Source organism: Orcinus orca, chromosome 1 (assembly GCF_937001465.1).
Source record: "Orcinus orca chromosome 1, mOrcOrc1.1, whole genome shotgun sequence".
Taxonomy (NCBI): Eukaryota; Metazoa; Chordata; class Mammalia; order Artiodactyla; family Delphinidae; genus Orcinus; species Orcinus orca.
In genome coordinates this window covers 60,554,132-60,577,687 of record NC_064559.1, presented here as the reverse complement: position 1 = coordinate 60,577,687, position 23,556 = coordinate 60,554,132, and the positions used below count along the sequence as shown (strand labels likewise).

The following is a 23,556-nucleotide window of genomic DNA, read 5'->3' as shown; positions in this document are numbered from 1 at the left end:
CTCAGGAAGCTTAAACCCAAGGTCTTTGAGAAATTTCTTTTATGAATCTTTATTTATTTATTTATGAATCTTATGAATCTTTATTTAAGGAATGTGGCATGACTTAATTCCTAAGATCATATAGTAGCCTTAGGGCTTAAGCATAGGACTGTGTTTTTAAGTCCATATACATCTTACCCCCAAGAAGTAGCCTCCCCTTGTGTTCTTTGATCCTGATGTCTTAGTTGAATAAGCTCTTGCAGTCAGGGCTGCCATGGGAGTCCATGCAGGTTGTGCACTGTATAACTCTGAGGGATGCATTCTAAGCTACATGAATGTGAATGGCACATCCTCAATTTATGGTGCACAGCATGGAGAATCTTTTGCAACAGCCCTTGGTGTTGTGCAAAATCTGAGACGGCTTTGAGGAAGGAACATGTAATCATTACCAAAAAAATCATTCTCTTAAAATGTAGAAGTTTATATGAAAGCTGTATTGGCCATGGCGCAAGGAGGTATTTCCAACTAGTTTTTATACAGGGCCCTATTCTCTTATAAGAATTCAGCCCTTGACAGTAGCTGAGTATCTGTATGGGTTATCACATGCCATGGAAAGAGAGTTCGCAGCAAGTGATATCAACAGTACACTGTGTTCTCTTTCAGATTTATTGAATGCACATTACTGTGTCAAGTAATGAATTAGACATTCCAGGGATGTGGCCCAGTTTCTGCCTTTAAGGGGATAGAATTTCACTGGGGAGAAAACACACATACCATAATTTTAAAAATAACAAACTAGGGGGACTTCCTTGGTGGCGCAGTGGTTGAGAGTCCGCCTGCCAACGCAGGGGACACGGGTTTGTGCCCCGGTCCGCGAAGATCCCACATGACGCGGAGCGGCTGGGCCCGTGAGCCATGGCCGCTGAGCCTGCGCGTCCGGAGCTTGTGCTCCGCAACAGGAGAGGCCGCAACGGTGAGAGGCCCGCGGATCTCAAAATAAATAAATAAATAATAACAAACTAGGTAACATTTTTTTAAAAAACTGTATTTAAGTACAAAATTGCATGTTACTGACTAAGCTCTCAGTAGGAGGCCAGGAAGGGGAGTTTGTCACAGGTTGGACTAGTTAAGGACTTGTTATGAAAACAGTGGTAAGGGTGGGGGATGCCCGAGATGAATCATAAAGAGTAGATAAAATCTAGGTGGATACGTAAGAGGATTTGGGGGTGAGGAAGGACCCCCAATAACAAAAACGAGACATTAAAACCCAAATCCAAAAAGAAAACCCAACAGTGCAGGCTATCTTTCTCATCTCTCGTTTTGCTTGGTGGTCATGAGCTGCTCCGTGTGGAAGTCAGGCAACTGAGAAGGGGAGATGGCTGAAGAAGGCGGGAGCCTGGGGGCAGTTAAATAAGATGGCCTCCATTTATAGAAGCTGGGGCCGCAGTGCAAACAGGACTTTCCCTAGTTGGAGCAGATCCCCATTACTCTGCTGGAGCTGGAAAGCAAGGGTAACATCAATTTTATAAACTTTCTATAGGAATATATCTCCACAGTACACTGGAGGGCTGGGGAGGTAAAATGTGATCTGTAACAAAACTGAGCCTGTAGTTGCATATGTATCAAATTTTCGCTGTATTTCAAAGTATATGTCATCAGGTACAGCTCAGAATTGAAGCTGGAAGCCAGAGTTGAGAAAGAGAGTGAAATTGGCATATTTATATTCCACAGTAATCCTTTTCCCATGGTCTTGTTTGTCCATGGAAAAAAGAATAAAATGCTGAGCTATAAAACCCACAACTGCACACTGAAACTTGCGGGGGCAGGGGTGATGGGGCAAGATGGAAACAGAAGGAGCAGCTGGTCGTATTGAAAACTTTTCAGATGTACTGAAATAGACACACTTCATCTTCAGTGTAGAAGATGCCACCAGGCAAAACTTTGCATGGAGGGGGATTTGAAGGATCCAGTGACACTTCAGTTTCCCAAGAATTTTCTTTCACAGCAGGTCGTTTAATACGGCTCATCCATGCTGAATGATAAACAAGAGAAAATAAATTAAACTCAGGAGCCTAAAAGTTGCAAAAATTTAAGTGTTGGTAGTAAAGGTAAATGGTCACTAAAGGTCAGAAGAGTAAAGGAACTCTTTCAGATGAGTTACAAGATGCAGGACATTCACTAAGGCACAGGAGTGAGAAGAAAACCCTAAAGCAACGCTTCTCACCCTTTCAGGTGCTTACCACCTAGACATGGTGTTGAAACAAACACCCTGATTCAGGTCTGGGTGGGCCTGAGATTCTGCATTTCTAACAAGCTCCCTGGTAGTGCTTAAGTGGCTAGTCCTCAGAACACACAGAGAAATTTTGGCAGTACAGGCTTTTCTTCATGTCTAATGAATATGAACGGCATTTTGATAGATTTTGAACAGTGGAAAGTCAGAAAAGTAAAAGAAGACGTATTTAAATGGAAAGAGAAATTAGAGAACATCAAAACTTGTGAAAGGTACGGTACTAGGTTCTGCACGCCTGATTCTGGTGGGATATGATTTAAGGAGATGATGACAAATTTAGTTTTGTGAAAAGAAAAATGACACTTGTGTGTGTCAAACAATTCATTCTTGGAGGGAACAAGGGAGAACCAAGTAGGGTATGTCTGAATAACACCTTTCAAAGGGAGAACCAGATTCTGAGACTCTGCTCTGAACTGCCAGGGTAAACCACAGTTCAGCAGCTGCAAGCGTGCTTGCCAATTACAGAGATAAAAATGTTTCTGAAAACAAAATTTCATATAAACCTCCTCTCTGAGGTTGGCATTGTATCTTCCTGTGTATCTTGGGTGTAGCTTTTACCCAGGCAGAATTTAGACTCTAGAAACCAAATGAGGTGATAAACAGAACCAGTTTGCAGAAGAGTCAAAATAACCCAGCAAGAATTGAAACCACAAATGCACGAGGAGTCAGTTATTCACCAACCAAATGCTAATAGGAATCAGCACAGAGGACTATGAGTGTTAGCTCAAGGGCTTAAAAAAAACTGATACGTGGTGTTGAGTGTGATAGTGTTCATTTTACCTTTGGCTTGTTTTAGAAACACACCCTACTTCTTCCACTCCACCCTTCCTCAGTGCCATCACACAATGGTTTCAGTGCAAAAAAATTACAATACTGGAGGAGGAGGGTGTCTGTGACTTACACCTCCAACCTGGGTTCTAGAAGCATAAACGTTAAGAACATGATCTTTGGATCCAGATGGATGCAAATCTCAGCTTTGCCATTCAGTGACCTCAGGTAGTTAATTAAGTTCATTGTTCCTTCACCTTACAATGGAAATATTAATAGTACCTACATCCACAGACTTGTAGGCAATCTTTAATGATTTAAGACATGCAAGACACTCAGAACAGTGCATGGCATGGAATGAATGTTTGATAAATGTTTGTTACTATTGTAACTAACTCTGTCACTAGCTCAGGCACTATAGGAAAGTTATTTAATTAGCTCAATTATCAAGAGAGTTTGAATGCCAAGGTCCGTTCCAGAACTAAAATTCTATGATTCTATTGTCACTTTGGCCAATAAATTTGAAGTATCCCAAGGCAGCTGGGCAAATAATTCTTCTTTGCCACGTCCTTCTAGAATGTCTGGTGAAGTGTGCAAGACCTGTGTTGATGGGGCTTCCCTTCCAACTTCTGTTCACAGCTCCTCAATACACCATGGGCTCTAGGTAGTTCTACTCACTGGCCCCTGAATGTTTTCAGAGTCCCAGTACCATACCATTTACATCATTTCCCTCTTCCAGACTGCCTTCCCTGCTTCTGTCCATACACCTAAATCCTATCCATCCTTAAAAAACCAACCCAGGTTCCATCTTCTTTGTAAGGTTTTCTGCGGTCACCAAACATCTTCTGTACTGAAGCAGTCTGGCCTTCAATACAGAACTCATTGACCATTACCATATTCTGCCTTTATTTTTCTGAAGTGTTTTTTCTATATTTCTGTCTTAACTTCCCAACTAGATAATAATCTCCCTGAGGTCTGGCACAAGGATTTACTTCTCTTGGTGTCTCAGTCAAGCTTAACCTTTTCCCAACAAAAAGGTGTTAATAAACAGCTATTGATTGGTTCATTGTAAAAATCAGTGAACCATTAAACTTAATATGGCAATTAGCTTAATATGGTACTTAATCCTAATGCTCTTCCTGCCAGCATCTCTTCCTGTCACCCAAGGACATCTGAAAAATTGATCTGCTTCCATCTAGTGGCAATTAAAACACAGGTGGTTCCTGTGGCCAGAAAACAGCTCTGGGTAGATTGTGCCAGAAAAGACTTTCACTCAGTGGGTGTGAGCATGAAAGAAATCTTTATGTCTTGTGGATTTCCTGCCTACAGAGATAGGGAGTTCAGCCTAGAGAAGAGTCAGGGACCCCATCTACACTATCTAATGGAAGATAGGGCAATAAAAGAACATAGAATAAAAGAAACTTCACTGACCCTATGTCCTCATCCAGTTACCCCTCCTGACTCTTTCATCTCCTTCCAGCCAAGTTTTATGAAAAAGATAATGTACACGTTCTGCCTCTATGTTCTCCACCCCACTGATTCCTCAACCCCTGGCTACAGGACTTCTGTCATGACCTCAGCATTGAAAACAATTTCCCTACTGATACCCTTATTATATCCAGTGGATCGTGGCAGTATTTGAAATAGTTTCCATTTCCCTTTTTCCTTAGGATCATGACCCCGTACTCTCCTCATTTTCCTTCTACATCTCTGGGAACATCTTCCCATTCGCCTTTACCTTAGCTGACTTCTTTGATATTGACCTTCCTCTGGCTCCTACCCTCTCTCCCACATCCTCTTCCATTCTCACCCTGCACATACTCCCTGGGTGATTGTACCTGCTCCTGAGATACAATTACCTCCTGTAATGTGAGAACCCCCAAATCCATTTCTTCTGCCCCAAGGTAGCCCTTTTGCTACAGATAGAATCAACAGATGATGGTTGAACCACAGACACCTACATTTTAACAGGTACAAAACTGAACCCATGATTGCCACCTCCAAAACGTCTCATTCTTTCGTGTTCCCTTCTCAGTAAATAATACAGTAGAGATGGTAACCGTCTACCAGTTCCCACACCAGAACCATGGCAACTTACTTGATTCTTCTCCCTCTCTCTTAGCCAATTAACAATCATATTCAGTTGATTCTACCACCAGTTATCTCATGAACTCATCCTCATTGCTATTGCCCTAGACAGACATCATCAGCTTTAACCTAATAACTTCAAATACCTCCAAAACAGTTCTTTGCCCCCAGAGTCATTCATCTCCCATGTTGGCATACTTTTATGCAGAGTGATCCTCCCAAGATGCAAATTTCAGCATGACATTCACCTGCTTCAACCCCTGTTACTAATACCCCAAAGACCTCAAGATTAAGTCCATACTCCTTCATATGGCTTATAAATTACTTTATAATTGTCCTCTGTTGCCTTCTGTCTCTCCAGTTTTTCTTTTGTACTTTAAACTACAGCTCACTAAACTACTAAGGACTTGTCAGTAACAATCTGTGGTTGGTAGGATGGTTGCCTGAACAAGAAACCAACCTCCTCAGGCACCATCTTGCTTCATTTCCTCCAGCATTTGGAAAGGTACCCAGTTGTCTAGCTGGGTAGTCTGTCACCAAAGTCTCATCTCCATTGCTCGTTTGACTTATACTTTCCTTCTTAATATTTCAAAGCAAGTCACTAAACCCTGAAACTGAGAAGTGTTTTGCTATCTTCATTTCTGCCCGGTAGGCCTTGTATTTTCACATGTATGTGTTTCTGCAGTTGAAGAAATCTGAGGTTCAAGACCAAGCCAAAAAACTTCCCCCTCTTTGGGGGAAGCTGCAAGTAGAATTCAGGCTCCCCACCTTTCCCGCATTTCTGAAGGTCAATGCCTATCAGAGGTCATTTGCCATCTTGTGCTAGGTGCTGAGGGCCTGGTGTCTGGAATTATACCTTTTTCGTAGAGCCTGGGATTCATTAGTTTTTCAATAAATCCTTGTTGACTTGAATGTTTCCTGAATACTGTATTTAGCCTTGCCCCCATGTTCAGCCAGAATAAGAAGAAATAAACCGTAATGCTTCCAATCCTCAAAGAAAATTCAGAAGCAATCAGAAAGAACTGTCTTTACATGAACTACCCCTTCTTAATAGGGCATTACTTGTTCATTCATTCATTCAGCTCCTCTGGCACTAAAAAAAACTGACAGCTTTTAAGGAAGGTTAGTAGATTTATTACTTTATCTGGAAATTTCATTTGGATGAGACCCCATGTAAATAACTAATAAGGAGCTAATGTGTCTAGCTATAACAGGAAGTATTAAGATACTTAATACCCTCTTTAAGCAGAGGGTAGAGAAGACATCGATATCGAAACTTCTTGCTGATAAAACTTACCTTCTCCGAGACTTTTTGCCTAAAAATAGAAGAGAAAAATGGCATCAGAAAAAGGAGACAATTTCAATTTTTTATACTTAGAGAGAAGGGAGATTCCCTCTCTCAAAACTGTTTCTTGAAGTGTATTTTGTATTTGTTAGGTGGACCGCATGGTGTCTAAGGGGATTTGAGGTACTGTCTTAATGTTCTAATTCGAACAGTGGTAGAACAGACTCATTCATGCAGATGCTTCTCAGAGCACCGTTTCATCCTCTGTGCTGCTCATAAAGACAGAAGTCCAGCCTGAACTATCCGATGATCAGGCCCCATGTACCCATTCTTGTGTTTACACATCCCGATCTGCCATCTCATCCTACCTGCAGATTCTTCCCTAAGAGATTCAGCTGCTAATACTGTAAGAATATGTATCATTACACTTCACGCCATCTTCTCTGTGAAAATCCACAAGAGAAATTACACTCAGGTCTCAGTGGTAGGAGCTACATGCCTCATCTGGGTAACCACTGTATTCTTATCTTACAAACACAGTGAGTATCATTACTGGTTATGTTTCCTTCTTTGACTGGCTGCAAGGAAACTCAGCCAGATCTGAAACCCTCTTCTATCCTAACTTTACCCCTGGCTCTGACTTAGTTTTGGTATTCTAAATTTTGGCCTTATTTTTCTTACTTTTAAACTAATTTTAATTTGCTGTGTTGAATGCATTTGGTAAACTATCTTACATTCTTTTTGAAAAAAAGCAGACTATAAATAAGTAGATGAATGAACTTCAGGGCTAGGCTCCAGAGGAAATAAAAGCAAAAAATGCTTTTTGAGGAGAAAAAAAATCACTGGGAGGCAATATATTTCTGTGTCTATAAACTAGAGCTCTAGATCATCCAGTCTGGGTCCAGGTCCTTTTTTGCCAACTGTAGTGTGTCTTTGAATAGCTACTTATTCTCTCTCAGCTACCATTTCTTCATCTGTGAAAGGGTCATGATAATTATATTTTCCTCACTGAGTTGATAAAATGTATTCAAAGTATTTAGGCCAGGGCCTAGAGCATAGAAAGTGCTCAATTCTTGTTTTAAACCTTTAAAATGTTAGAAATTACTACTTTAATTATTTCTTCCAAAATTTAGCCAGCTGGTGACATGAGCCAAAAGCACTTGAGCAGGGAGAATTAAATCTGAATGAATTTCAGATTCCATTCATTTTCATATGAATATATTTTTCTTTTAGGAACAATGAAACACATACATGAGCAAGAATCTGTTCCTATTGAGAAAGTTTCTTTTTCAAGAAAAAGGGAACTAAGGGGCCTGTGTTCAGTTTTGTGCCCTGTTCTCACCCTGTGTGTTGGTTCAGGTAAACAATTCTTCTGTGGGTCAAAAAATAGAGCCTTATTAATCTGAAGATCAGTGGTTTTAGGGAGCATATCTGGATGGGAGTCTGATCTCTGATTCCGGCCGCTGCTGATATGGAATTTTAGAGATTTGGCCTAAAACATCATTGCTTCAGTGTCCTCATTTACTGAACAGGGCCAGTAATGATGCCTAATCAGAGAATGATGGTGCTAGGAGAAAAAAAATATTTCTAGACAAGCCCATGCACAGGGAGGCATGTTTCTGGAGCCCACCCTTATTCTTTTCTCCGAAAAAAGGAGCTGAAGTCTGGGTATTAAGACAACTGGGGCAGGGGCCAAAGTACAGGTTCAGAAGATCCATCTGAGGACAGGACAAGGGTCAAGAGTCTGGTCATTTCATTGGCTTCTGTGCTCTAAATATTTGCTTGTCCCCTTTTTCCAGCTTTTGGAACACCAAAAGCCTATAAAATTATCAGATTGATGAATACTGTATACATGCAGATTTATTGTATTAGAAAAGCTCTAGGGGTTTAGCCTGGGAACCTATCCATCATTTCTAATAATTGTCTCTATAGGAAAAATATTCTTCGTGTTTCAAAGAACTAACTTACAACTAAAAGTTTTAGAAGGCAAAGTCACTGGAAAGTTGGAGCTATCAGAAGATGTTTCACAAATGAAGAATATTTAGTGTGAGATTAAAGATACCCTGACTTTCCTACAAAGTCAGTGATCTTTTGGGGCTTCTGTTCTCTTGGGCTCTTTGTTGGCATAATTGTAACTAGCCTAACTGCCCGTTATCTGTTTCCTGTTTGCCCCACACTGATTCCCCCAGTAGGGGCATGCAGTTTTCAAGTTATCAGTTTGAGATCTTGTACAGAAATGACTCCAAGGTAAAAAAAATTGCAAAACAACCCCACTGCTTTTCTCACCACTGCTTATAGTACAGCCTTAGGCAGCATCCCACCTCCTGCACCCCACCACTAAATACACATGACTTCAATTCTATTCTTTTTATTCTACTAACATTTATTAAAAGATTTTGGAATTTGGGAATATCTCCTTACTAAGGTGACTCCCAGCCCCAAAGTCCTTAATGGTTACTTAGATAATAGCCCTCTTATCCCAGAGGGTGAAGTGTAAATTACCCACTCTATTCTCCACCCCCTCACTTCTGCCAAGGTCACTCAAGGCAGGAGGAAAGAAAGGATGATTGGGGGCAGTCTTTAAGTCTCAATGGAAAGGATGATCAATGGTGGGAGAAAAATCTCACTCTTTTCTTGCCTTACTGCCATATTTAAGTAAACAGCATAGTACTCTAAGACAATGGGATCTAACCTTAGCAGAAGTTCCAAGAGCAGGAGCAGAGACATTTTAACGGCTCAGGGCTCTTACTTTACAGTTACTGAAGTTCTTGCACATCAACAGCACCCCCGTCCATTGTGTTTCTGGGTTGGTTATAAAACTAATCTAGTACCCTTAGTCTTAAATTTGGAATGAAAGATCAGGTCATAGCAGAAGACCATTAGGGACTGGTAGATAATCTTCCTGCAATTGCCAGTAAGAATGGGTGGTGGGGCAGCCTTTACATACTATATTCATGGAATAGAATACATACTAATTAATTTGATGGAACTGAAATTACAATGGCCCCACAGAGGCAAAACAGAGCAGTTGTTTAGCAGTTGTTTTGAGGTCATTGATGGCCCCTGAACTTGAAGCAAGGTTATCTTTAAAGCTGCCTAATATCCATACATGTCATAATCTTGAATGTTTCTGTCTGATGACTTTGGCCAAATGTGGCAGCACATACCCAAGGCCTGCCTGACTGTGGGCCTGTAACTGGCAGGTTTGTCCCGCTTGAGGGTTTGGACACACTCAGGAGGGAGGTGAGGGCAGCGATGCTGTTGTTCTTCTCCAGTGGTATTTCATCTACTATTCCAAGCAGCAGATACTAGTTTCTTGAGGCAGCCCTCCTTAATTCCCCTTCTTCTCTCGTCCAGAGTGGATGGAAAGCATGAGTATGGGGTACATTTGGTTAAAGCTGTAACCTTGGTGAATAGACACTGGGGAGAAAATGTGGGGATTTCCCTAAGGGACAATACAACTCCCACATGTCAGGAACCAGACAGGTATCATCTGACTCTTGACAAGGCTAGGTATTTGGGAGAAGTGCTTTGAAAACCTTATGGGACATTAGATTCACTTCCTAGTGGAATTGCACTGAAATCAAAACCATGTAGGCTCTTATAGGACAAGATCACATATCCCTTTTTTTTTTTTTTAGAATTAAATAATAGCAAAGAACCATTACAATTTCTCCTTTGTCTGTTAACACCCTAGCAAGGGTGTTAGCAAGGTACCTTGAAGACAGTAGGCAATTTTAGAAGATTTGTCAGAATGAAAAGCAAAAATCAGCCAACTTGTTTTGATGAAAGTGTGTTCTGGGCTGCTTCACACATCTCCAGGGACTGATGTCTATAGAACCCAGAGCTTGGTATCCTGCTTTAGCTGAGTCTCTCATACTTAATTTCCTGTGGGTTTCTATGTTTTTTTCCACTTTAAAGTTGTATTATTTTTGTATGAAGGTAAACTCACATACCTTTTTTTAATCTCCTTGCCAGCCAAATGATAAATGCCAACCCAGAGAATGTGGTAACCATGACTGCCACCGGAATGAAGAGGGGGTTATAGTCACCCTCCTTGATTTTTGAGAAATTCCTGTCCACTTCTGCAAGAGAAATTAGTAAGGCATGTAGCATGAGGCCACAAGCATTATTTCCTTAGTGCCTTCTCATGACATTAAACTTTCTTCCTTGTTACATCTTTTAATAATTGTCCATTTGATGCTATTTGACAGATGAGGGAATCAGCATGGGAAAGCCCATGATGAGTCTATAGCAGAGAAAAGACTAGACCAGCTTTTCTAGCTCAACACCTATAGAATCTCAACCCACAGATTTGTGATTCATGGAATTCCTGGGAGATGTACCTAAATATTTTGGCAATAAGTGGTCATCATTGTATTTAGCTCCATGGCCTTGTTCAGTGGTTGGGACTCAAACACAGAGAAGAGCTAAAAAGTTAAGTACAACTTCAGGAAAAATAAAAGCCAGTGACCTGAACCAGGCAACTTATCAATAAAAGGAATCTGTTCTCTGTCCTGGCTATTGTAAATAGAGCTGCAAAGGGGATATACGTATATGTATAGCTGATTCACTTTTTTATAAAGCAGAAACTAACACACCATTGTAAAGCAATTATACTCCAATAAAGATGTTAAAGAAAAAAAGGAATCTATTAATGCTTTGAAGCAGCTGTGCAAACATATGCACATGCTGTTACATGCCAAGGACCTGCACTAATGTGTCTTTCAAATGATGTAGTCCTGGGCTTCCCTGGTGGCGCAGTGGTTGAGAGTCCACCTGCCGATGCAGGGGACGCGGATTCGTACCCCGGTCCGGAAGGATCCCACGTGCTGCGGAGTGGCTGGGCCTGTGGGCCATGGCCGCTGAGCCTGTGTGTCCAGAGCCTGTGCTCCGCAATGGGAGAGCCACAGCAATGAGAGGCCCGCATACCACAAAAAAAATAAATAAATAAATAAATAAAGATGTAGTCCTACCATTTCCCTCACAAATAAGTAAAAGGATACATCTATATATCCTCTTATAAGTATGAACTAAGTTCATGTGGGGATCTTTACTGAAAAAATACTGATATGAAAAAAACCTATCTTCTGATACCACCAATTGAAGAAACTTACTTTTGCATATTGGCACAGCATCTGACTGTCCCTTATTCTTCATATTACTTTGATGATCCCTTTCAAGGTGCTTCCATCCCCACACCCAAATGTATAATGGAAAGGAGGTGCAAGTTTCCAGAGGATCCAGACAGAGGACACCTATGGACTGCATGAGGATGAGGAAACGGACACTACTCCAGCCTTAAAAGGAAATGCCCCATAAGCCTGATGTAGAGTCCTCCCCTAAAGACTCCATGCCATGTCCCCAGTTCCCTACCCCACTTCCTGGCCCCGGGCCACAGAGGGATCAGCTTCTACAAATTCTACCATTTAAAGACTTCTGTCATTGGTATAGATAGTCTCCGGAGCAAACATGGGTAGCTATTCTTTCACATGCTAATTTAACGTGGATTAATTGAGCATCTATTGCCAGGTGCTGTGTCAGGTGGGGGGTATATAGAGATGAGGAAGACACATCCTCTTATGCACAGACAGATTTGGGAGGCATCAGACTAGTGATAATTGAGAAGTATCCATTACTTGGGGAATTAGGTGGACATTGGCGACTTTTGTAGAGACATTTTAGTAGACTAACAGAGAAGTGAGATTGTAGTGGAATAGAAAAATGGATAAGAAATAAGTCAGTATAGACAGTGAGTTTAGATGTTAAGGGCTAAGATAGGAGGAGTTGAGAATTGGCTGAAAAAAAAAAGGGAAATCACTGTCATTGAAGAAAGAGGCAAGAGCAGCCAATTTATGGTAAATTAATGTGTACAAATTTTTTTTTAAGCGACATACATTTAGCAAAATAAACTTAAAAGTTTAATCTATCTTTTCCCACCATCTGCTTGTCAATAAGCTACCTCTTTAAGTCTTTAATATATTGGGGCAAACTTACTTTGACATATTGGACTAGGGCTGGACCAATTTCCAGATGATCCACAAATAGTTTTCTTTGCCCCAATTAACTCAGCTCCTTCTGAGCAGCTGAAGGTACACGTGGAGGTAAAGCCAAAGTCGACCAGGGGGTGACTACAGTCCATGGTTCCAAAATCGGGTGCTGTTAGAGGCTCACACTGAATCACTTCAGTGAAAAAGAAAAAAATCAGTATTTCTGAGCAGAGACCCTCCCATGACAAACAGTTTTTAGGCAAACTGCCTAACTCAACTGTGGAACCATTGACATGAATCTAACATTTCTAATTTCTAGAAATTACTTCTGATGATGCTTCCAGAGTTTATTTTCTTGAGAATGATGGAGAATGGTAAGTCAGAGGTGAAGCCAGGAGAGCGCAGAAAGCCCTGGGTGGGCAGGGGAGCACTGGGGAGAGGAGGGGAGGTCTGGCTCTTTCAGATTGCTGCCCCAGCCCTGGTAACTCTCCGTCTGCTGGAAGTGCTATGCTACGTGGCCTTGGCCTCAAGAGCTCTTATGGTGCATTATCAATGAATGTAGAGAATTTCCACGCTTTCACCTCTTCTAAAGTCTACCCAAGCAGTTGTGAAAAACATCCCCATTCTGTGAAACAAGTCCCTCAACTTTTATAAAATTCAACAGGTTGGTCAATTAGTTCTATGATTTCAAAAAATGACTTGGATATTTCTTTTGAGAATTCAGCCACTTAGACTAGTGAGTCAAAAGCATAAATGTAGAAAATGTAACCAAAACTTCGCAAGTTTAGACACCACCAGTTTTTCCCCTAAAGAGAGAATCTTCTTGACAGTAAAAAAGAAAAAACCAAAAAACACCATATTTCAAATGAAAAGCAAAAAAATCAAGAGATTGTGTTTTTGTTTTTCACAGAATTTGCTATTCTCCTGAGAGTTCATGGAGGAGGAAATCTAAAAAATGATTTTAAGAATAAACCAAATAAAACAATCAAAAAAGACCTCTAGCCACCCCCCCACTCCCAAAAAGGAAATTGCTTGCTGTTAAGTAGGACACCACATAAAATAGGTGTTATTGAAAGGAGAGAACAACAAAAATTCAACTGCCGTTCAGCAAGACTGATTATTTATGCCATAGCAATGAGAAAATAAAAATAAAATAAAAATGCAGTATAGGGCTTCCCTGGTGGCGCAGTGGTTGAGAGTCTGCCTGCTAATGCAGGGGACACGGGTTCAAGCCCTGGTCTGGGAAGATCCCACATGCCGCGGAGCGACTGGGCCCGTGAGCCAAAATTACTGAGCCTGAGCGTCTGGAGCCTGTGCTCCACAGCAAGAGAGGCTGCGATAGTGAGAGGCCCGTGCACCCCGATGAAGAGTGACCCCCGCTTGCCACAACTAGAGAAAGCCCTCGCACGGAAACGAAGACCCAACACAGCCATAAATAAATTAATTAATTTAAAATATATACAGTATAACCACACTGTATTGCTGAAAATTATATATATGTTCTGTGACATAGTCTCAGAGATATTTGGTTGTTATTTTTTGTTTGTGGCTTTTGTTTTAAATTAGTAACAATAACCTCTTTGAAAATCATCTCAGTATAATCTAAGTTAGGTTAAATTATGCTTCAAAAGAGGATACAGACTTCTTAGCAAGACTCTACTACATTTGCTCAGTCTATAAACACAGGATTGCCATGACAACTCTCTAGTCTGAACAGTTAGTTACTCACCTCGACATGTTGGCTTTGGAGATGACCAGTTTCCAAATGGTCCACAAGTGGTTTCTTCAATCCCAACTATGTCTGTTCCCTCAAAGCAGTTGAAGGCACACTGCGATGTGAAGCTGAAGTTTCCCAAAGGGTGAATACAGGCCATGGTACCCAGCTCTGGGGCCTCCAAAGGCTCACACTGAGTCACTTCAATAAGAAAAAAAAAAAACACTGGGCAGTGTTCCAGGGACCTGATGACTGGGTTTGAATCTTAGCTCTGATACTTGATAACCAAGTGCCTTTAAGCACGGTGACTTAACCCCTTCAGCTTAGCTTCTTTACTTCTAAAAGAGGGATAATGATAATTGTATTGACTTCCTAAAGTTGGTGTGGGAATTAAATAATTTAATGCAAGTCAAGGACTTAGAGCCTGGCTCATAGGAAGCTTTAATTAAACATTAGCTAATCTTATTTTCTTTGGCATTACCTGGGGAGAGAGCTTTTAAATGTAGATAGGTTTAAGTGGGAATGACCAGCTCAGTTTGGAAATAACTGTCACATCAAAGCCCCTGAGTATACTAGACTGTTGAAAGTAGGAAGTTTGGAGAAAGACTGAGTGTCCATAACTGGTCTTCTTTAAAAAGGGAGAAGATAAAAGCTTTAGGAAGCATCTTAGCCTGGATTCTGCCTTCACCATCTCTAGCTCAGTTCCAGAACTTTAGTTCTTTTGATTTTTCCAGTCCTCTCCAGAAAGTATGTCTACTTCCTTGCCTGATTGGTGGCATAATAGATCAAATTAAGACTTGGAATTCAATCTTCACATTTCAGGCCCTGCCATGTCATTTAGGCAAATATTGCATCTCTTGTGTCTTATTCCTTATCAAATTTAAACCATCATTTTAAACTTCTTCTTGAGAGTTCAATGAAGAATGAATTCAAGAAATTAGAAGAATTTTAATATTTTCCATATACAGTACAAGTCCAAATGAAAGTAACTTATGTTGTCCCATACAGTTCATGCCCACAAGCAAGTGCCTAGTCTCAATCTTACAGACGCAGTGATAAGATGCTGACTGATCTCAAGTTGCTGTCAGTCTACTGGGGAATACAGACAAGAAAATTGATGACTTCAACAAATGTGGGATAAATAAGAAAGAAATATATGGAGCTACTGGAACACAGAACAGGGATGCTTAGCCTGTCTTGGCATCCAAAGAAAGCTTCCTGAAAGAAATGCTCCCTGAACTATTATCTTCCAGGTAAACAGGTGTGTTAGTCATGTGCAAAATGAGAAAGCCCTGAGCAAGTCAATGATTGATATACAAAGCAACATGGTAAGTGTGGAGAACTACAAGCATTTTGATGTTACTAAAAGGAAAGAGGAGGCAAGGGATGATGTGAGATGAGATTAGGGAGAAAGATAGGAGCTAAGACAAAATGCCTTTATCTTTTTTCATTGGTTTAATGAGTATCTACTATATATCAAGCATTACTCTATGCCTTGAGGAGTTTAGATTTTATTCTGTAGGATGAATGGTGGGTAGAAATTAAAGGGTGGATGGTCACGTGTGTGTGATGTTTACTTGATATTTAAAATTGATCAGATTGCCTATGGTATGAATAATATATTTGAGAGGAGCTAATTTAAAGATGTGGAACTCAGCTCAGAAATAACTGCAATAATCTAGGAGGAAGATAATAGAGGCAATAAGGTAGAGTTAATAAGTAGAAGACAAACTGGAGAAATAGTAAGTTAGAAAAATGAGTAGTAACCTTCCAAGACTGAACCAGGAAGAAATAGAAAATATGAACAGACCAATCACAAGCACTGAAATTGAAACTGTGATTAAAAACCTTCCAACAAACAAAAGCCCAGGACCAGATGGCGTCACAGGTGAATTCTATCAAACATTTAGAGAACAGCTAACACCTATCCTTCTCAAACTCTTCCAAAATATAGCAGAGGGAGGAACACTCCAAACTCATTCTATGAGGCCACCATCACCCTGATACCAAAATCAGACAAAGATGTCACAAAGAAAGAATACTACAGGCCAATATCACTGATGAACATAGATGCAAAAATCCTAAACAAAATACTAGCAAACAGAATCCAACAGCACATTAAAAGGATCATACACCATGATCAAGTGGGGCTTATCCCAGGAATGCAAGGATTCTTCAATATATGCAAATCAATCAATGTGATACACCATATTAACAAATTGAAGAATAAAAAACATATGATCATCTCAGATGCAGAAAAAGCTTTTGACAAAATTCAACACCCATTTATGATAAAATCCCTCCAGAAAGTAGGCATAGAGGAAACTTACCTCAACATAATAAAGGCCATATATGACAAACCCACAGCCAACATCATCCTCAATGGTGATAAACTGAAGCCATTTCCACTAAGATCAGGAACAAGACAATGTTGCCCACTCTCACCATTATTATTCAACATTGTTTTGGAAGTTTTAGCCACAGCAATCAGAGAAGAAAAAGAAATAAAAGGAATCCAAATCAGAACAGAAGAAGTAAAACTGTCACTGTTTGCAGATGACATGATACTATACATAGAGAATCCTAAAGATGCTACCAGAAAACTACTAGAGCTAATCAATGAATTTGGTAAAGTAGCAGGATACAAAATTAATGCACAGAAATCTCTTGCATTTCTATACACTAATGATGAAATTTCTGAAAGTGAAATTAAGGAAACACTCCCATTTACCATTGCAACAAAAAGAATAAAATACCTAGGAATAAACCTACCTAAGGAGACAAAAGACCTGTATGCAGAAAACCATAAGACACTGATGAAAGAAATTAAAGATGATACAAACAGATGGAGAGATATACCATGTTCTTGGATTGGAAGAATCAACATTGTGAAAATGACTCTACTACCCAAAGCAATCTACACATTGATTGCAATCCCTATCAAACTACCAATGACATTTTTCACAGAACTAGAACAAAAAATTTCACAATTTGTATGGAAACACAAAAGACCACAAATAGCCAAAGCAATCTTAAGAAAGAAAAACGGAGCTGGAGGAATCAGGCTCCCAGGCTTCAGACTATACTACAAAGCTACAGTAATCAAGAAGGTATGGTACTGGCACAAAAACAGAAATATTGATCGATGGAACAGGATAGAAAGCCCAGAGATAAACTGATGCACATATGGTCACCTTATTTTATTTTATTTTATTTTTTGCAGTACGTGGGCCTCTCACTGTTGTGGCCTCTCCCATTGCGGAGCACAGGCTCCGGACGCGCAGGCTCAGTGGCCATGGCTCACAGGCCCAGCCGCTCCACGGCATGTGGGATCCTCCCAGACTGGGGCACAAACCCATGTCCCCTGTGTTGGCAGGCGGACTCTCAACCACTGCGCCACCAGGGAAGCCCAAGTCACCTTATTTTTGATAAAGGAGGCAAGAATATACAATGGAGAAAAGATAGCCTCTTCAATAAGTGGTACTGGGAAAACTGGACAGCTACATGTAAAAGAATGAAATTAGAACACTCCCTAACACCATACACAAAAGTAAACTCAAAATGGATTAAAGACCTAAATATAAGGCCAGACACTATAAAACTCTTAGAGGAAAACATAGGCAGAACACTCTATGACATAAATCACAGCAAGATCCTTTTTGACCCACCTCCTAGAGAAATGGAAATAAAAACAAAAATAAACAAATGGGACCTAATGAAACTTCAAAGCCTTTGCAGAGCAAAAGAAACCATAAACGAGATGAAAAGACAGCCCTCAGAATGGGAGAATATATTTGCAAATGAAGCAAATGACAAAGGATTAATCTCCAAAATTTACAAGCAGCTCATGCAGCTCAATATCAAAAAAACAAACAACCCAATCCAAAAATGGGCACAAGACCTAAACAGACATTTCTCCAAAGAAGATACACAGATTGCCAACAAGCACATGAAGGAATGCTCAACATCACTAATCATTAGAGAAATACAAATCAAAACTACAATGAGGTATCACCTCACACCAGTCAGAATGGCCATCATCAAAAAATCTACAAACAATAAATTCTGGAGAGGGTGTGGGGAAAAGGGAACCCTCTTGCACTGTTGGTGGGAATGTAAATTGATACAGCCACTATGGAGAACAGTATGGAGGTTTCTTAAAAAACTAAAAATAGAACTACCATACGATCCAGCAATCTCACTACTGGGCATATACCCTGAGAAAACCATAATTCAAAAAGGGTCATGTACCACAATTTTCACTGCAGCTGTATTTACAATAGCCAGGACATGGAAGCAACCTAAGTGTCCATCGACAGATGATTGGATAAAGAAGATGTGGCACATCTATACAATGGAATATTACTCAGCCATAAGAAGAAACGAAATTGAGTTATTTGTAGTGGGGTGGATGGACCTAGAGTCTGTCATACAGAATGAAGTAAGTCAGAAAGAGAAAAACAAATACTGTATGCTAACACATATATATGGAATCTAAAAAAAAAAAATGGTCATGAAGAACCTAGGGGCAGGGTGGGAATAAAGATGCAGACCTACTAGAGAATGGACTTGAGGACACGGGGAAGGGGAAGGGGAAGGCTAAGCTGGGACAAAGTGAGACAGTGGCATGTACATATATACACTACCAAATGTAAAACCGATAGCTAGTGGGAAGCAGCCACATAGCACAGGGAGATCAGTTCGGTGCTTTGTGACCACCTAGAGAGGTGGGATAGGGAGGGTGGGAAGGAGGCTCAAGAGGGAGGCGATATAGAGATATATGTGTATGTATAGCTGATTCACTTTGTTATAAAGCAGAAACTAACACACCATTGTTAAGATTATACTCCAATAAAGGTGTTTTTTTAAAAAAAAAAAAGAGTAGTGTGTTACTTTGCATAAATGTAGGGGGAGGTGAGAGAGTTTTATACCAGAGTACCCATATAAATCGTGGAACCATACACTGAGATAAGGAATACAAAAAGGAAAGCTAGCTGGGGACAATTGACTTTTCAGTCTTTTGGGCATCCCAAAGGTTATGCTTAGCATATTTGGAGTTCAGGCTAGATACATATTTGTCAGTCCAAAGTTCACATAGATTTGTGAGTCCACATAAGTTGCTAGGTTTGACCAAAGGGGACACATAAAGTCAGAAGAGCAATGGACAAAAGATGGAAGATGAGATATAACAATAAGTGTATGAGCTTGGATAAGTGCCCATGAAGAAACCCAAGGAGAAGTGATCATAGGTAGAAAGAAAACCAGGAAAGACTGATATGATGGAGACCAAGACAAAAACAGAGTAAAATGTTCAAAAAGGAGTGAAATGGGCATGCCAATGACATAAGAATTTTTTAAAATTTAGAAATCGAGTGAAAGTAAAGTATTGGTAGAAGTCATGGCTCAGGGATTGACTGAAATGCGTCAGATCTGTTCCAGTTGGTTGATCATTTACATGTATTTTGGCTTTAATTCTTTATCTATTCATTGCAAACCCTGCTTTTTTTTCTTGTGATTTTCTATTTTATGCACCAGTCTCTTCAAACATAGTTTTGAAACTCAACCAATATCAATCGAAGGACGTGAAGTTTCTTTCAGTAGTGAGTTGACTAGGTCAAAGACTCCATGTCTTTGAATCTACGTATTCTTTCCTTTCTGTTCCTACCACTGAGACTCTGAATGACTTCAATAGACCCCGATGATGCTCTCCAGCTTCTCTCTTTTTGTTCAATCCATCTTATGTACCGCTTCTAGGGTAATGGCCCTAAATGAAGGTGTTTAGATGCTAAGTGGCCTCTCATTGTCAAATAAAGGGCAGATTCCTTCATTAGGCAGCTTTCAGTCTCCACAGGCTTACTCCAGCGTATCTGGCTTTCCATCACATTAAATTATAAGCATGTATAATTTCCACTAGTTAACTGTAAATCTTTTAAGGTCAGGATCTGTAATAGATTTGTCCTTGTACCCCCTGAAATGCCAGCCCAAGTAAATGCGTTGGATTTATTATTATATTTTCCAACAGATACTGTATATCATGATGTGAACTTTTCTTGTTGGCCTTGCCCTGTCATGATCTTGAGGATGACGGGAAAAAGCAAGACTACCTTCTGCGTAACTCACCCTCCTGATGATAAATGCTATTGTTTCTTTCAGTTTCAGAGTTCTAATGAATCCAGCAAGCTTACTTGATTATGAATTCCTACCAAGCCTGATTCATTATTGTAATCCTTACAGCTTTAATCCCAAAGCAATATTCTTTGTAACGCTCAAAAAGACTTTTTGAGAAGTGAATTGAAACTTCATGCTGACTTATGAAATCTTTACGGAAAGGTAACAGTATTGTGCAAGCATAGCCTACTGATCAAAACTTCTCATTTCTCAGAATGGCTAATATCATTTTCCTTCAACCAACTTTCATAAACTACAATACTTTACATAGGAAGAAACAAAGGAACAAAAGTGGCTTACCGAACTGACACTGGGGCCCGTAGTGCCCCAAATCACAGTTGCAGGTGTAATTATTGATGATTTCCATACATTGTCCATGGCCGCTGCATGACAAGGGTTGACAAGAAGCTTTAAGGGGGTGAGAAATTATATTAAGATGAATACTTTTTTAGTACTCCTAGTCATTTCTTTAAACATAGATAACTTTGGGGCTGTGACTACTTTAATAAACAGGAAAACTTTATTTGTATATTAATAGCATTTTTTGCATAAAAATCATATGCTAAAATTTTTATTTATGTAATATACTTGTGATACAGCCATAGACCTTTTTTTAAGAATGAATTTACTAATGCTAATACTCTATAACATTTGAGGGAACTTACTGACATACATTGAAACTCTTGAAATTTCTTTGATTTTAAGGTAGTAAGTGTATTAAACTATCACCTGACCCCAATCGTTTCCGCAGTATGTTTGGCAATCCCTTTCTTTATAGAAAGTACTGAATAGAGATTAGAAAATCTGAACTTGCTACATTACTAGAGAGTCCAATTTACAAGAGACCAAATGAACTATGTTTCACTGTTAAGAATGACTTGGAAAAAATGCTGATTGCTTTGGAACTGTCATCATGGTCTCTACAGAAGTTTTCATACACCACAGATAATGAAACACTGCAAAGTTTCATTATATAGAATTATATAAGATTAGACCAAGAAGGAAACATGGCACTAAGCCGCCTACTTTACGAGGAGGAAATAGGTGACATGAGCCTCAGCTCTTGGCTGGTTCCATCTCTCTGCTTCCACTTCCTTGCCTTATTATCAGCGACACTGATTGTCTAGCTCTTCCTCCTTACTTTCCACATATATTTATCATCTTGTTGTAAAAGTGGTTCAGGGGTATAGATTTTGGGTATAGGGACGAGCCTCCCACACCAAAAATGCTCAGAAGTGACGTGACTCAAGCTTATTTAGAGGACTGGACTTATTTCAGAATGCCCTGGCAACTTCTCTGCTCCCCCAGGTTTCCATGGGGTTAGTGCTGTCATTCTCAGAGAAGCAGTCTGCTCACTCCTACCTGTGTAGCAGAGGGCTGTCTTTGCTTTGTGGCAGGCGTCGTCATTCCATTTCCCTGCATCTTTTGCCCTCTTGATGTAGATCTCCACACAGTCTTCTTTACTCTTCTTGTTGTTGGGCTCCCCGTGGCCCCAGTTCTCCGCTTCTTCGGTGAGAGATTTGTTGGTCCCTACCCAGGTCCATGCCCCTCCTACCTTCCGGATTCCTATCCAGTAGTATTTAGGACTGAAGGGAAGCGTCTTGTTCAGGTACTCAATCTCCCCTTTGTTTTGTATGGCAACTAAATCCGTGTAATTTTTTCTGCAGAACATTCTAGCCTTTTCCCAGGTCATGGGTCTTTTAGAATAATGGTAAGTCCAGCAATCGGTTCCATGATGTGCGAAGAAATCTGAAAGACATCAGTGTGAACTATGTAACCTCGTGGTTATAGCTGAAAAGAGCCCAGAACTAATCCAGGCTGAGCCTGCCAGAGACAAGGAAGCTGACACCTCAAGAGGGTAAGTTACCCTCTTGAGGTGATGGAATTAGTCATTTGCAGATTTGAAGAGTAGAACCTAGAACCTCTAGCCCTAATCACTTTTCACCATGATATAGAATACTTTTGCTCATAGCTCTATTTTAGATGAATTTGGTGGCTTTTTAGATTTATTTTCATAAAACAGTTTTTTCTCAAAATTCTTTCAAGTAAAATTTAACCACCATTTTTTAGAAATCCATATGTCTTTTTCTTAGCAGTTGTCAATCATTTAAAGTTAATTTAAGTGTAATATCATATAGCCCTAAAATTTACTGTCCACTCTTTTATTTGGGGATAATTTCCTAAAGGCCAATATTTGTAAATAAGGGAGAAGTAAATTAAGACAGGAATAATGGCATACTTTTTTTTTTTTTTTTTTTTTTGCGGTACGCGGGCCTCTCACCGTTGTGGCCTCTCCTGTTGCGGAGCACAGGCTCCGGACGCGCAGGCTCAGCGGCCATAGCTCACGGGCTCCGCGGCATGTGGGATCTTTCCGGACCGGGGCACGAACCCGTGTCCCCTGCATCGGCAGGTGGACTCTCAACCACTGCGCTACCAGGGAAGCCCCGGCATACTTTTAAGTAATCTCTTTTATATCAAAAAGATAATGTTTTACCATAGGAAGAGCTTCTTCTAGGGAAAGCACACAGCCCAAGCCTTATATATCTAACTACATAATAAAAAGAACAATTGAAAAAACCAAATGATGTAGGATTATGAAATTGATTTAGATTATGTTATGCACACAAAGGTACTCAACTGATGGTGTATAATAATCATATGGGTGCTTCAAATATGAGGGCTTTGAAGAAACCAAAACAAACACATAATTACACAATGATACCATAATAATATATGCCATTCTAAGCATGGTATGATCTATGTGAAACACTGTTATACCATAAGGTAAAGGTTTTCACAGCCATCACCATTTGTTGAGTTTTCACTCTGTAGGGAAAATACTACGGAGAAATACCAAAGAAAACACAGATCCAATTTTTATACTTTCCTAAGGATTCTGAGCAAGGAATAACAGATGCAAAGAAAACATAATTAATCTTGATCAACTTAAACATATCAAAAATGTACAGAGAACTGGGAGACAGTTATGATTAATGAGTAAAGAATGTCATAAAGTAAACCCTGCAGCAAAGGGTGGGGCAAGGTTAGGAGTTTTCTGGGGAAGTGAGAGGAAGAAAAGGGATGTTTGTAGAAAGGGTAGCTATCTACCTAATAATTTTACCTGTGAATATGTACACCCAATGGACATTTACCAAAATATGAACATACATTTTTTAAAAAGCTTAGTAATATATAAATATCATAACATACCACAACAGAGCACAGTCCAGACCCACAGCTCAAAAACATTCCATAAGCCCCTCTGAGCACTCTG

At 40.0% G+C, this 23,556-nt stretch overlaps 2 protein-coding genes across 3 annotated transcripts in view; one reads left to right on the top strand and one right to left on the bottom strand.

The window, feature by feature from the left end:
* Positions 1 to 23,556, top strand: part of FIRRM (FIGNL1 interacting regulator of recombination and mitosis) — a 246,035-nt gene that overhangs the window by 95,115 nt on the left and 127,364 nt on the right. The window lies entirely within an intron of this gene.
* The window catches only part of SELL (selectin L), a 23,587-nt gene continuing 1,034 nt past the window's right edge, over positions 1,004 to 23,556 (bottom strand). The window contains exons 2-9 of one of the 2 annotated variants that reach the window (XM_004269739.4): positions 23,493 to 23,556; positions 21,645 to 22,031; positions 20,583 to 20,690; positions 14,130 to 14,315; positions 12,408 to 12,593; positions 10,367 to 10,495; positions 6,423 to 6,441; positions 1,004 to 2,011 (exon numbers count right to left, since the gene is read on the bottom strand). The exon at positions 23,493 to 23,556 is cut by the window's right edge and continues 18 nt beyond it. In XM_004269739.4, coding sequence (XP_004269787.1) covers positions 1,993 to 2,011; positions 6,423 to 6,441; positions 10,367 to 10,495; positions 12,408 to 12,593; positions 14,130 to 14,315; positions 20,583 to 20,690; positions 21,645 to 22,031; positions 23,493 to 23,556 — 1,098 coding nt within the window. In that variant the 3' untranslated portion in view covers positions 1,004 to 1,992. The remainder of the gene's footprint in view (positions 2,012 to 6,422; positions 6,442 to 10,366; positions 10,496 to 12,407; positions 12,594 to 14,129; positions 14,316 to 20,582; positions 20,691 to 21,644; positions 22,032 to 23,492) is intronic. The other variant, XM_033428044.2, reaches the window with a different exon arrangement.